Source organism: Sprattus sprattus, assembly GCF_963457725.1.
Source record: "Sprattus sprattus genome assembly, chromosome: 6".
Classification (NCBI taxonomy): Eukaryota; Metazoa; Chordata; class Actinopteri; order Clupeiformes; family Clupeidae; genus Sprattus; species Sprattus sprattus.
The window spans coordinates 15,815,321-15,829,192 of NC_137925.1; the positions used below are offsets into that span (position 1 = coordinate 15,815,321).

General features: G+C 41.6%; 1 protein-coding gene across 1 annotated transcript; it reads left to right on the plus strand.

Annotated features, from left to right (window-relative positions):
• Positions 1 to 1,421: 1,421 nt before the first annotated feature.
• On the plus strand, positions 1,422 to 10,671 carry znf185 (zinc finger protein 185 with LIM domain; the record flags this gene model as incomplete). The annotated part of the gene is made up of 29 exons (XM_080840838.1): positions 1,422 to 1,454; positions 1,878 to 1,998; positions 2,115 to 2,219; positions 2,343 to 2,375; positions 2,678 to 2,737; positions 2,987 to 3,037; positions 3,135 to 3,215; positions 3,327 to 3,407; positions 3,732 to 3,788; positions 4,027 to 4,122; positions 4,248 to 4,376; positions 4,490 to 4,549; positions 4,679 to 4,741; positions 5,145 to 5,216; positions 5,548 to 5,625; positions 5,719 to 5,802; positions 5,907 to 5,975; positions 6,381 to 6,455; positions 6,622 to 6,672; positions 6,771 to 6,815; positions 7,020 to 7,079; positions 7,203 to 7,268; positions 7,324 to 7,443; positions 7,655 to 7,711; positions 9,768 to 9,821; positions 9,920 to 9,991; positions 10,264 to 10,281; positions 10,384 to 10,483; positions 10,573 to 10,671. The coding sequence occupies exons 1-29, from the start codon at positions 1,436 to 1,438 to the stop codon at positions 10,669 to 10,671; spliced, it is 2,076 nt and encodes a 691-aa protein (XP_080696964.1). The 5' UTR covers positions 1,422 to 1,435.
• Between the last annotated feature and the right edge of the window lie 3,201 nt (positions 10,672 to 13,872).

Here is a 13,872-nt window from a genome sequence, read left to right on the forward strand (position 1 = left end):
TCAGAGGGTGGAGACTTTCCACTCAATGACAGAGCACCAGTCCTCTACAACCCTCATTATCTGGGCTTCGCCCATCAGTTGGCTGTTAAGAACGATCCAAAGAGCAGCTGTTGGTCAGGACCTCTAGTACAGGTAGGTTGATATATTGCCTTGACAAGATTTATCTAGTGAAACGCATGTTATATGAATTCTAGGCGGTATACGAAAGTATGGGAAAGTGATAATCTTAGGTGTTTAGTGAATAGGCTTCAATGGAATACTCATGAGTTTGACATATGGTGTATCCACTTCATGGAGAGTTTTGTGGTGTTCCATGCCTTACTTTATGACGTGTTGGAACTGTTTGCCAAACATAAAACCATTTGGCTGTCAGTGTGTTTGCTGTTCTTTGTCTCCTGTCCGAAAGACTTCTTGCTCATAGTGTATAGTACCACTGTGTTTGCTCTCTTTCTCTTTCTCTCTCTCTCTCTATCATGATGTCTTTATGTGGAGAAAGTTTTTATTTCCTCCACTCAAAGGGTTGTGACCTTAGATTTTCCTGCGCAATCTAAGCAAAGAATTTCCTGTAGCACTGTACAGATTTGTGTAATAAGGTGGCGACGCTTCATTGTTTTGCATAAACTCCTAATCTGACTTTTTCCTGCCTGAGGGGAATGTAACTGTACTGCACTTTAACCCTTTTGTACTGACAGGCTTAGTGTTGTGTTTAAAGTCATACAATCATTAGAGAATTGTTGACTGACCAAATTCCAATTTAAAGATACATTGAAGCCCATATGAAACAATTTTAAGAGGAAGCGTCTTGATCTATAGCCTGGATAGCAAGACCAGTTAACCTGAATACTGTATGTGTCACTTATCTTTCTAGCTCCTGATAACTACTGCTTCAGTGTGTAATTACTTTGTAGGAGTGAGTTGCTCGATCTGGTGGTTACTCTTTAACTCTTTTCATGAATAGAGATGACATGGAAAATGACTGTGTGTGTGAGTCTGTTGTGTGAGTATCCGTTTTGTAGAAAGTGGTAGGACAGGCCTTTCCACATGGCTAAGTGGTGAGATTGAGGAATGCATGGCGCATTTGGGTAGCTCTGCTTTGTTCAGATTGATGTAAGGTTACCGTAAGTCAGTCAATTTAAAAGTGCTAAATTGCTTACATAAGTGAAGGTCAGTGATGTGAAATGGTATTTTAAATGCAACAGCACTTATGTAAGCAATTTAGCACTGAATCATTTACATAAAGTGTGAATTGAGGAGGAGACAACTTTTAAAGCTGGTAAAACACAGTTTGGATGTGTTTTGGTGATGTAGAAACTACAGCTACTTAAGTATTCTATGTTATTAAATCTTTATGTCCAACCTAATTATCTAAATCACATATTCCCCTTTTCTACACAGGTGACACTACTTCAGGAACATAACACGTGATCAGCACACAATGTCTAAGCCTACAAAGGGTAAGCTTAAAGTGACAACTCATGACAAAGAATCACTTCTGTCAGGCTGCTTTGTTCTTTTTCAGTTTTAAGAATTAATGCTTCTGGATAGTTGCCACAGTGACATTCCTGCCGTATTCAGGGCACATTCATGCTGTTGACATAGAGAGAGCTGACAGTTGTGACTCATCGGCAGTGTACTAATCTGTACACTGAAACAGATTATAAAGAATGTGTGATAAGATCTCTTTCATTCGATCAAATCGTCAAATCATTTTTTCTATATGTGGGTTTCAAAAGAGGGTGTGAATACATGATTGTTTGAGAGATAGATATCAAGAAAGAAAGAAAGAAAGAAAGACAAAGAAAGAATTGAAAGAGGGCCTGCTGCTTATACCTGTTTTAATGGCTGTATTAACAAGTCTGTGTATTTCACTTCGGCAGGGGAGAGGGATTCTGTTTTGCAGACAACTAAGGTCCGAACAACTTTTAAGGGAGACAGCAGCTGGATCCAGAGACGCAAAGATGCCGAGGCCGAGGCCAAGGCTGAGGAGGAGAAGCCATGGTAAGGACCAGAGGCAAGGCGAGGGATGAAAAGTCTACATGTCTGATGAACAGCTCACAATAGTGAATGAGTACATCCCCTGTCTTGATTCATTCTTCTGGTGACGTCCCTTGCAGGATGGCTGAGGTCCGGGCAAAACGTCTAAATGACGCCCAAACAGAAACCAGTCCGGTCTCTTCACCTGTAAGCAGAGCACCTGCTCCCAGTGATACCACACAAAGGTAAATGTTCCCCCCCGGGTACAGCAGAACAACATGTGTAAGAAATTAATCAGATTTTTACATAACAGACTATCTTTCTCTTTGGTCGCATGCGTAACACCAGTATTTGTTTGACTTCCACAGTACAAAAGCACCAACTTCAGGATATCTAATCAGGTGAGCCCAAGCCCATTTGTTTAATATGAAGTGAACTGAATGAAGACTGGTTTAGAACTGCTGAACCCCATGGAGACTGGTTTACAACTGCTGAACTTCATGGAGACTGATTTAGAACTGCTGAACTTCATGGAGACTGATTTAGTTCGGCTGAACTTCATGGAGACTGGTTTAGAACTGCTGAACTTCATGGAGACTTGTTTAGAACTGCTGAACTTCATGGAGACTGGTTTAGAACTGCTGAACTTCATGGAGACTGGTTTAGAACTGCTGAACTTCATGACATAATCTGCTTTTTACAGAGGGGTTTTCACAAAGACTGACACCAAGCCTGCTTCTTCAACGTCAACCAATGGCTTTAGGTGAGAAACAGACATCCCTGGTCACTAGGAAACAGATGTCACTAGGTCCAGTGCTCCTCTCGTTAAAGCAATGGTAGTTCCTGCTGACTGCAGGTGCTCCAGGTCATATTACACATACCAAGAGCTGCATCTGTTATGATGCAGATGATAAGCTAAACTCAGACAAAGCAGACAAACAGACAACACCCTTAAGTATGTCAGCAGTTCCAGTTGGTTTGTGATTAAAACCGCTGCATTTCCATCATACAGTGGTCCGACTGCCAGCTTCACTAAGAAGCCATCCGAGGGATACAAGAAAATGTGAGTGCATTCAATATCTGCCTACTATTGTAAGCCACACATTTCAACTCATCATACTGACTGCTTGCTTTCATGGTAACCTGTTTGGTGTTTTCAGTGCCCCTCATACAGTACGAGTCACTACAGACCCCACGCTCCAGTCTGAACCTCAGCTCTCCCCGGAGGAAGTAGAGAAACGGTGAGAGAAAGTGGATGGAAAGTAGAGGGGAACCATTTGTGTTAGAATATTCTTTTTAAATTTAATTTATTTGATTGATTTTTACAAAAGAATCGTATTCTTGCCTTTCAGCACGGAAGCAGCCAGTGATGTCATCAAGGCCAAAGCTGGCCGGCAGCGGTCTTTCGTTCTCTCAGCAGCCAAGAAATATGAGTACGTTTCAGACAAAGCAAAAAGTACAGTAACACTCTTTGCTGCTTACAGGGGAGATGAATCTCCAGCACATCTATAACGATGTAGAGGTGCAGTACAATATAACTCACATACTGTACAGCCTTTGAGACGAAAATGAGACTTTATGCATATCCAGTACCCAGCTAACTGAGTTACGAACAGTAAATTAGTTTCCAAGAGCACACCTTCATTGGAAGTAGTAAGCTGTGCTTGACATGAATGGCATTTCAAGTTAGTTCTGTTGTCCTGCTTCCCCCCCCCCCCCCCCCAAAAAATCAGTATTTCCACATTCTGTTCAAATAGATCCACAAGCACACCAGAAACTCCTCCAGTGAGCAGTACATCATTTGTGGCTAAAAGGTAGATAATCGAATCTATCCATTCTGTGTGTGTGTGTGTGTGTGTGTGTGTGTGTGTGTGTGTGTGTGTGTGTGTGTGTGCGTGTGTGTGTGTGTGTGTGTGTGTGTGTGGGGGTAGTGCTCTCTGTCTAGTGCCTGTGTTGTCCTGGTGTGGTAGTTCTATCTGCACCTTAGCAACAGCATTGCCATTTTAGTCTATGAGGAGATACATGACTACAATGTGGTATGAACTTTGGCAGGGTGGTGATCAGCGACGATGAGGACACTACACCTGCTGAGACTCCAAAAGAGCCCGTCTCAACATCTCTCGTCCCTGCTCCTGTCACACAGGCCAGGTGAGACAGACAGACAGACAGACTCACACCAAACCTTTCCACGTGTGCCTCACCGCTTTGAACCCTTATCACGTGATTTGTACAGAGAATGGTGCAACCATATGTCTGTTTGTGTGTGTCATCAGTGTGGAGACGAGGGTGCATAAACCCATCACCCCAGTTCAGGAAGAGGTACCCCCAGTGATCTTGTCCCCTGTTGTGACCCCCAAGGCTGTACCCCAAGAGAGTGTTCCTGAGCCCTCTGCTAAACAGAGGTTAAATGATTAACATTACGTACAAACAACATACAAAATGTTACATACATTGAAATATTTTAATGCATTTGTTAAGTGTAAGTATTTAATGACTGTATGTTGTCTGTCCTCAGTGCCGACACTCTGAGCACTTTATCAGACACCCTCATATCTTTCAACACAGAAACTACCAGGTAAAACTTGAACAAACGTAACGACACACCCACTGCTGAAAAAACTAAAAAAGCATAATTCAAGGAACAAGGAAGAAAGTTTCCTCTGCACAAGATTAAGCCTCATTTTTCATACCACATCTTCAACAGACCAGAAGAAAGAAAAGAAGCAGTTCCCATGGCTGATTCCAGCTCCAGTTCTGTTAAAGACAGGTACACTTAGCACACATCACTCAGCACTTCCTTTGTATTCACAGTCAGCTGCCATACTGTGTGTCTGTACCTGCCATAGAAAGGCACTTTGAATTGATATTACTCATACTTGTCTAATGTCTTTCACTACCACTCACGGATATGTTTTCTAACAGTTCACTGTCCGTGATTCAATGTTAAAAACAATGAGGGCTTTTCCCTTTACAGCTTTAAACACACACAGCCAATATTGGTTGAAGAGACACAGACAGTGGAAAACAGGTCTGCATTCATGGTTAAAACCGTGTAAACCTTTTTAAACAATGACTTAACCATTTACCAAGTCTTTGTGTTTGTGATTTCATTCCTAAAACTGCATACCGTTTCTTATTTCTTATTTGTCATGATTTCCTTCATTTCGCAGTGTTGATCCTGAACCCATCCCTGTACAAAGTAATGACCTTCATAATGATGACCTCCTTGCCCTTGCTCAGAGGTTGGTACGAGAGAGTAATGTTCTTCCTGTAAAATGTTTGGCCTGAGTATTCTCTTTACACATAGCATTTACTTGCATGGTTTTCCATGGATTGTTTCTTTGGTTGTCATTTTTTGTAATGTCTTCCTGACTCCGAGACACCCACTCCTTAGGCATCCACATGGTGGCACTGTTTCTCCTCTTAGTGGACTTGGACAGACACACCCACTTCTTTTCTTCAGTAAAAACACAATTGTTAGTAGTTATTAGTGAGGGACAGCAGAAATGATGTGTCTCCCATCATTTCTCTACACCTGTGTAACTCTTTTGTGATTCCACCTGTTTTTGCCAGTGGAGAAGAGGATCCAGTGGACCCTGCTCCCAGCAGCGCCCCATCTTGGAGTCAGGACCTCCTGTCAGGGCCTGAGGAGTAAGAGATTCTCTAGACAAGATTCACTGATGCTCACAGAAAAGGGAAGAGTAAAATGTAATGGAAATATAATAATGGATCTCCTTTCCTCAGCTCTCTCGTCCCGCCATGGAAGACCACTGGAGCACTCAATCTGCTTGCTGATGATGTCATCCCAATTGATACAGATGCCACAAGGTGAGAGAGATGAGAGATTTTGCGTGAATTTCGTCTTTTGTTTACCAATATCTTTATGCATTTCGACCCATCTCTCTTCGTTTTTACTCTCCCTCTCGCTCTAGCCTAAGCACTGACTATCGCTTCAGAAATGTGGACGATTCAAAGGAGGCGCCTCTAGTGGATACTTGGAGGTATGATAAATATGTGCAGCTTTTCCACTTTATGGCTGATGCAGACACAGCAAGTTTTTCCTATTCACTTTGTGATTGATCAGTTCCTCATCCTCATAATCACTTACCCTACTATCATTACTGAAGACGGGTATGATAGTCTGCTATTTCTGATACATGTGAAGGTGTTTAGCCGTAATCCTGGCATGGACTTTTCAAGAACTGGAATTAGCTTCATTGAGGAGTTACAGTGGGCAAAAATGTAATTTGATTTAATTTTGGACAATGTTTAATGTAAGTTAAGGACACTAAAACAGAAATAAATGCCTCAGGGGAACCAGCAATATATACACACAAGTTATTTAAATGTATTATACTGTAAATCAACAGTGAAAACCAACTGAAACAAACATTGCTGTTTTTCAGTCATGAAGAGGATACCGTTGATAGCTCTGACCCCCAGATCTCAAAAACAATCACCACTTCGGTCATTAAGAACAGGTAAAGCTCCACATGCTGTACCACAGTTTGACATGAAAGTACAAAAGCTGATGCTACAACTTGCCTAGTTCCTGTATTGTTTCAACTGCTTCATCTAAGGCTGTCTATTGATGTAGACCTGACATCTACAGGTGAAAAGAGTGAAATTGTTTCTTGTTTTTTATAGCTCAACCGATCCATTTGATCCTATTCCGATAGAGACCACATCCATGAAGAGGTAAATATGTTGTCTTAGAGTTGACACTTTAGACAGATGATAAATGACCTGTGCAAATATTGTGACTTCAGTAATAACACACATCGTTCTTATTTTAGTCCCGTGGAGCTATTTGATCCTCTCGTACTTGGCTCAATGACCAGGTAAGAAACGTTCTTCATCTTATCAGCATAAGCACCCTGCCTTGTTATGTAACACATACAATATTGTAAATACGGCTACTGGAAGTACTGTTAATGATGTATTTGAACCATAATTATATTGCGGCCAGTAGGCTGACTGGTTATTAGGCTGCCATTATCTCCATAAGTACATGGACTGACTGTTATCATGTGACAACTCTACAGTTCCACAGAACCTGTCTCTCCTCTAAGTCCTAAGAATGACTTCACCAGCCCTGATGACAGGTGAGGCCTGTCTAGTCACTGCAGCCATTTTATTAGGGATTCTTTTGATACTTGATACATGTATGTATATGACTATAGGCTGCTTTCTAATCTATTTTTGTTCCCGGCTATGCCAAGTGAAAGTATGCCCCCTAGTGCACTGGTGAGCCTTGCTGATGACATCATCCCCATCGACACAAACACCACAAGGTATATTAAGAACGGCAAACTCAAAGCAGTCCTCTTCCTCCTGTCACACAGACAGCCACACAGTCCCAACAGTGTGTATAATTCTATTCCTTCCTCCCTCTCACGGACTCATTACTAACAGATCTTGGGAACGCTTTGACACCCCAATTCAGGACACACCCAGCTCATACGAAAGGTAGGGTCACTGTCTCTCACAAACCTGTCCCTCATCCTACTTAGCAAACAAAGTAGGTTGATGGAAAGATCATATCTGAACTTTTTGGCCTATCACATGTTCTGGTTCAGGCACTGGGCTCTGTAAAGCGCCTTGACAATTGTATTGTTTTGGAGCTATATATTGATTTAATGTTCTGTGTGTTCCATGCACCTGTTTGTGTGTGTCCCAGTGATGAGAAGGAACCTGCCAGAGGTGCTGATGAGACTGTCATTAAATTTGAGAGGAAGTGAGTATTACGGTCTCCTGATAATCTCCTATGGATTCAATGAAAATTGAGAATTCAATCCATTTGTTAGTATGGTTGAAAGAAAGGTGCTGCAAGGCGTCTTATGGCAACCTCATATTTGTTCCACCTTGCCTGTTGTGTTGCTAGTCGGCCACGGTGGACAGTGGGGGTTTAAAGCTAGTGAGGTTCAAACACAATTAAAATGTAACATCACTTGTGTTTCACAGTGTCCTTTCCATTAAGATACTCTGCACAATTTACCATTAAACAAACTCGGCATTCACTGCCAAAATCTCTTTGGAGTATCTCAGGCCTGAACTGGCTTTGTTTAACCCTCATATTGCTCATTTGTTTGAATATAATGTATGAAATATGTTTAGGTCCTCAGAAAATGATTCCCCGTGGGATAGATGGACATCCCCCACTGTTTACACTACACGCACAACAGAGGAAAGGTATGAACAATTGTTACATCATATGGTCATGGATATTATATCACTGTTTGAATATTTAGATCTGTTTGTCAACAAAGTGAATGTCAGTTGCAGTACCACCACCACAACTGTCCGGTATGCCCTAATAAATAATTAAATAGCATTACAAATCTGCGATATCTATGGCTAATGTTATATTTCTGACAATGTCACTCAATGTCAATATCAAAGTCTTTATTCACTGAAAGGGTAACAAACTTGTTCAACCACTGTTAGGGCTCAGGTACACATACGCGTCTTTTTTCAGGCAGAAACGCTTCAGTAACGCCTTGGCAAAGTGCGGCGGCCAAAACAGAAGCGGTGCGCTTCCCTGCCTTGCGCTGGAAAGTTGAGAATAGTTCAACTTTTAAGCGCACCTAAAAAACGCTTCAAAGACGCAACGCGTGGTGGAGAAGGGGCGCACGCTTTAAACGCGCCGTACCATAGGAATCAATGCATTTGCTCGCGTCCCGTTTTTACAAAAACGCGTATGTGTATCTGAGTGTGGTTTCAGTATTTCACACTTTTCCCTACTACATCACAAAAATGACACTCTACAACCTTTTGTTACTCTTTACAGAGAGGTGGAACCAGTGAACAGGTAAACTCATGTTGCTCATGATACTCCTTATCACACTCTTAAACTGCTTACACACAAAACATTTACATATCACACAATTTCTGAAACCTGTCACTCAAACAGCAAATTCCCACACCAAATCTGCAAAACCATGAGCTGATTCTCAGCCTTTGACTCAGTTTTCAATTTCATAAAACAATTTTGCAAGACATTACACACATAGTTCAGGTTCTAAGACACAATGATCAGCCCCTTGAACAGCCTTTCAAAATGCAAGACATACGATATACTACTTCCAAAGGAGGGCATTGGTTGTGATGATGAGTTGCTGTGACAAGGCCCAAATAGGAAGCTGTCTACGGTCACACACTCTCTGGATTTATGTGTTAATTAAATATATTTTAGTTTGCTGTAATGAACCTTTTTTCGGGCAAAATATATTTTGTATTTTGTACATTCTACTGTAGCACTGAAAATGATAAAGGGCATTGTGTGTGTAGCTGAACAATGTGTACTCTATCATACTTTAATTATGTATTCAGTCTATTGTAACCGGTTAAGTCAGATTGTAACACTGTAAATGCAAAATACTTAAGCCTAACAGGAGATGTATCATACTAGTGTGTAGTTAGTGATTGAAGTCTAACCAAATTATTTGTTGTGTTTACAATTTGACACAAAAGTTATGAAAAGGGATTATTGAGTGGTCAAGCTGGCTGTGGTACGGATATGCCTATAGCAGAGATGACACCCCTCTATGGATAAGTGTTATTGTGAGCCTAGAGCTACTAGTGAAAATGAGGAGAATGGGGAAGAGGTGGGCTCTATGGTTAGAAACATGCAGATGTACTATTTTGAGAATCAAGAAGACAGTATGTGTCAAGACCAAAAATATAATGCTCATGTTCCTCAAACCAGCATTCATTAATGTGTTACATGTACCATGCCTTACTGTCTACCTGTTAAATAACTTCACTTCATCACTTTTGTGGTTTATTTTTAGCCTGCTTGACACTACGGAGCAGGAAAGCACATCACCAGACCCAGAGTCAAAAAAGTAAGTACCTGAGAAGAATGCAGAGAAATGTTTGAATACTATGGTCCTGCTCCTACGGTCAAATATTTGCAGCCTTGATCACAAACCTTCCTTCACAGGGGTTTTGTGCTCTTGAAGGAATATGTCGATGAAACAAACGAATCCAACCAGTCTTCAGGACTTGACAGCAGGTAAGCCTATGAATGACGAAGAATAACCACCAGCTATGTTTTTATATAAACTACTTATGCAGAAGGTATGGGTGTGTCAACATTTAGTTATTCAGTAATTTAGTTTACATTTTTGTAATGTGTTGAGTGGTGACAAAGGTGAACTTTTTTATAGCTTTATGCACAACCCATGCGCTATTTGCACACAGCCAATTTGCTATTTTTCAATATACAACTTTTTCTCCCTGCAGTGACTACCTGACATCAAGCTCCTCCACATATGCTTACAGCAGCCCCAGATCCCATCCCAGGTTACATATAGTTTCATATAGCTTATACTATGGTGTGCCACGCTGGATGATATCATTAATTACATTGGAATAATCATTTTTAACCTGGTGTACTTTTTTCAGTGACATGTCTGCCTGCTCATACTGCGGCGAGCTTGTGGGCAGCGATGCAAGAATCACTATTGAACATCTCAACATCTCCTGCCATCCATCATGTTTCAAGGTAACCTACCAAGCACTAAAAGGGAAACTGAACATTTGTAAATGTTCATTTGTAAGACACGTAAAGGATTTCTTTTGTTTCCTCAACAGTGTGGCATATGCAGCAGGGAGATGGGAGACTTGCTCGGCAGCATGTTTTTGCACAATGGGACGGTGCATTGCGAGAGCTGCTATTCAAATGTGATTTGATGCAGATGACTGGTCCAGCAGTCCCCCAAAAGACATTACCCACCATTCCCACAGGACTCGTACAGTTTTGAAACCTGTCAATCACATGATCTGATGCAGTTGAGTGGTTTCTCATACTGTTACACAGTCAAAACATTACATTGCAAGAGATATGCAGTTGTGCTCTGGAAGCCCCTCTACATAGTCTGAATAAAGGTAGCATATTCTTATGGGACAAAGCTCTTCTACTCCCAGACTAGTAAAGAAATAATGTTGAAATAATACTGTAATCTGACAGCTTGGCATAAAAGGTGAAATGAAGGATCTATCTATATATATATATGTGTGTGTTTGTGTGTGTGTACGCTTGATTTATTGGGTGTGTATCTGCAACATCAACTGATCAAGGCTTTGGAAAAAACTATTACTGCATAGAGGTGAGGTTTTATTTGTTACAAGAACATGAGCTCTGAATTAATCGTATCCTCGACTGCCTTGTGTCTTCTGTCCTGTTTGTACTACCTTTGTTTTCATTGCCTGAAGAAACTCAATAAACTTTGAATGATTATTTGAAGGGTATGGTGAAGAATTTGTAATAACTGTTCCATATCTTCAACACAACCCAGCAGAAATGCATGGACAATGCCTGAACTCTGGTTGCATTTAATGTGTCCATGAAGATAAAAGACTGTATATTTTGTCCTGCTTCTTATTAAAGAATATTTGCTGGATGTATGAAACGTCAGTTTCCTTTTGTGCATTATTACTAACTAGCCCATATCTCAAGTCAGCCAGTGTTTATATTCCAGGGTAGCCTGGATACCAGCCTGAACTCCGCCCACAACATTTTTGGTCTGGGAGATTCAGTCTGGAGTCGAGCTAGTTGGGAGGGTTTAAACGGCCCCGAAAAGGGATCTGACCATTCAAATTGTAAGGGCGGGCTTTATACGTTGATGGACAGACAAAGATAGAATACCGGTATACATCGAACAAAGATGGCGCCGTCTCGGGAGCTTAGTGGGACATATTTGATATGATTTAAGGTATCTACACGACTTTTTTTATGTCTACATTGACTCGGTTAGTTGTGTATACGCAACACCAATGTTGCCTAGGATTGTAGGTCTTAACTTATGCACTCTAGACCATTATTGAAAGGTTATGCTAACAGCGTAGACAAAAAAAACATCGAAACTAATGGTAGCTTCTAGCCTTGAGTGCTAATTAAGTAACGTGAGCAGGCATATCTCAACAGATATTGACAGCGCATTCATTTTGAAAGAGGAACAGAGAAACGCGATCAAGGCATTTGTCGATTGAAAAGATGTTTTTGCCGTCCTTCCTTCGGGATCAGGTAAAAGTTTAATCTATCAGATGGTAATAATACTACGTTGCTCTGATTGGTTCTAGGTATCCAATTCAGCGAAGAGGAATTTTCTTTCCTGGTTCGTTGAAACACGCCCCATAATCACAGCCCAGTGGTCCGGTCTCAGACTCATATTCTGACTAGAATTATGAGTATGACATCGTCAGGCTAATTCCAGGGCAAATACAGGAAGAAATACAAAACATGCTACGCTATGCTACAGTACAAAGATGGTTACGGGAAATGGGCACAATATCATTCAATGGACACAAATATCATCATGCAACGGGGCAAGGTAAACAAATAAGATTCCCTCTCGTACATTTCCCCAACTGTCTGTGGTCAAATAAATAAATAAAGGTGTTAAAAATATTGTCGAATGGGTGGATTTTAGCAGGTTCTAACTCTGTGGGTAGTTAGCCTATAGCTTACTAGCAACGACCTGGGCTTCTTGATAGCTATAGGCCTATACTCTCTGGGTGGTGAAAAAACGTTGTATGTCTCTTTTCTTTTTTGGTGGGATTTTCCTTTCTACAAAGCACATAGGGGTCAAAAAAGTCAATGCTGAGACCAGACTAAATACTAATATAAGGCTTTATTATTCCCTGGCGTTTTTAGTAGTGCTGAGAACGTAAGCCTTGTCAGTCAATGCATATACATTATCTTGTCTTGCAGGCTCGAGGGCGCATTGGCAAACTTGGAAATAATTGATTTCACTCTTCTGGGCGACGACATAGTCTGTAGATAATAAAACGAATGACTTTGCAAATATATTGTGCAAAAATATTTTTTATTACAGGCAATTCAAATTAACAAATTATTGGTGGGGACAGTTGTGTCTTTCCCAAACTATGGGACATGCAAACCTAAAAAATTCGTCCAGACTGCTGGAAGAAGTTCTAACAATGTCCCAGTCTGTGTCATCCAGGCAGTCACGCATCTGCTCCACAGCTTCTCTGTTGCTGCAGTTTTTTGCTTTCCGTACAGCAGGTTTAGAAGTGTGTCTGTAAGCTGGGATCAGATGAATGAGATCGCGGTCGGATAGCCCCGGAGCAGCGCGTGAAACTGCATGATAAGCCCCGCTGATCGTGCTGTAGCAGTGGTCCAAAGTGTTCTCCTCCCCGGTCTGGCATTCGACTAACTGTTTGTATTTGGGGAGTTCGTGAGTTGACAGCCGATGCAGGATCACCCTCACTCCTTATCCTCCTGGACCTGACTGCTGCATTTGACACAGTGGACCACACTATCCTGCTAGAGCGCCTCCACACCACCATTGGACTATCAGACTCTGCACTCATGTGGTTTCAGTCCTACCTTTCTGGCAGAACTGAATATGTCTCACTGGGAAGTTGCAAGTCCAGACAGCTCCCTGTCTCCTGTGGTGTTCCGCAAGGGTCGGTCCTCGGGCCCATCCTCTTCATTATGTACATGCTCCCCCTCGGACGCGTCATCAGCAGACATGGGATGTCTTTCCACTGTTATGCTGATGACACACAGCTTTATATCAAAACTGCCCCAAGCCCCACTGCAGCCATGTCATCTCTCAACGCCTGTCTTGGGGAGATAAAGGCATGGATGAGCAACAACTTTCTCCAGCTTAGTAGCAAAACTGAAGCCCTTCTTGTTGGTACCCCACACCAGGTTCAGTCATCCTCCTTGACTCATCTCACCTTCGACAGCCAGGTCATCCCCCTCTCCTCCACAGTCACTAATCTCGGAGTTAGGTTTGACTCTCACCTGAACTTTAATGATCATATAAAACACCTGTGCAAAACCTCCTTTTATCATCTAAGAAACATCTCCAAACTCTGCCCCACTTTAACCCTATCAGATGCAGAGAAGCTTGTCCACGCCTT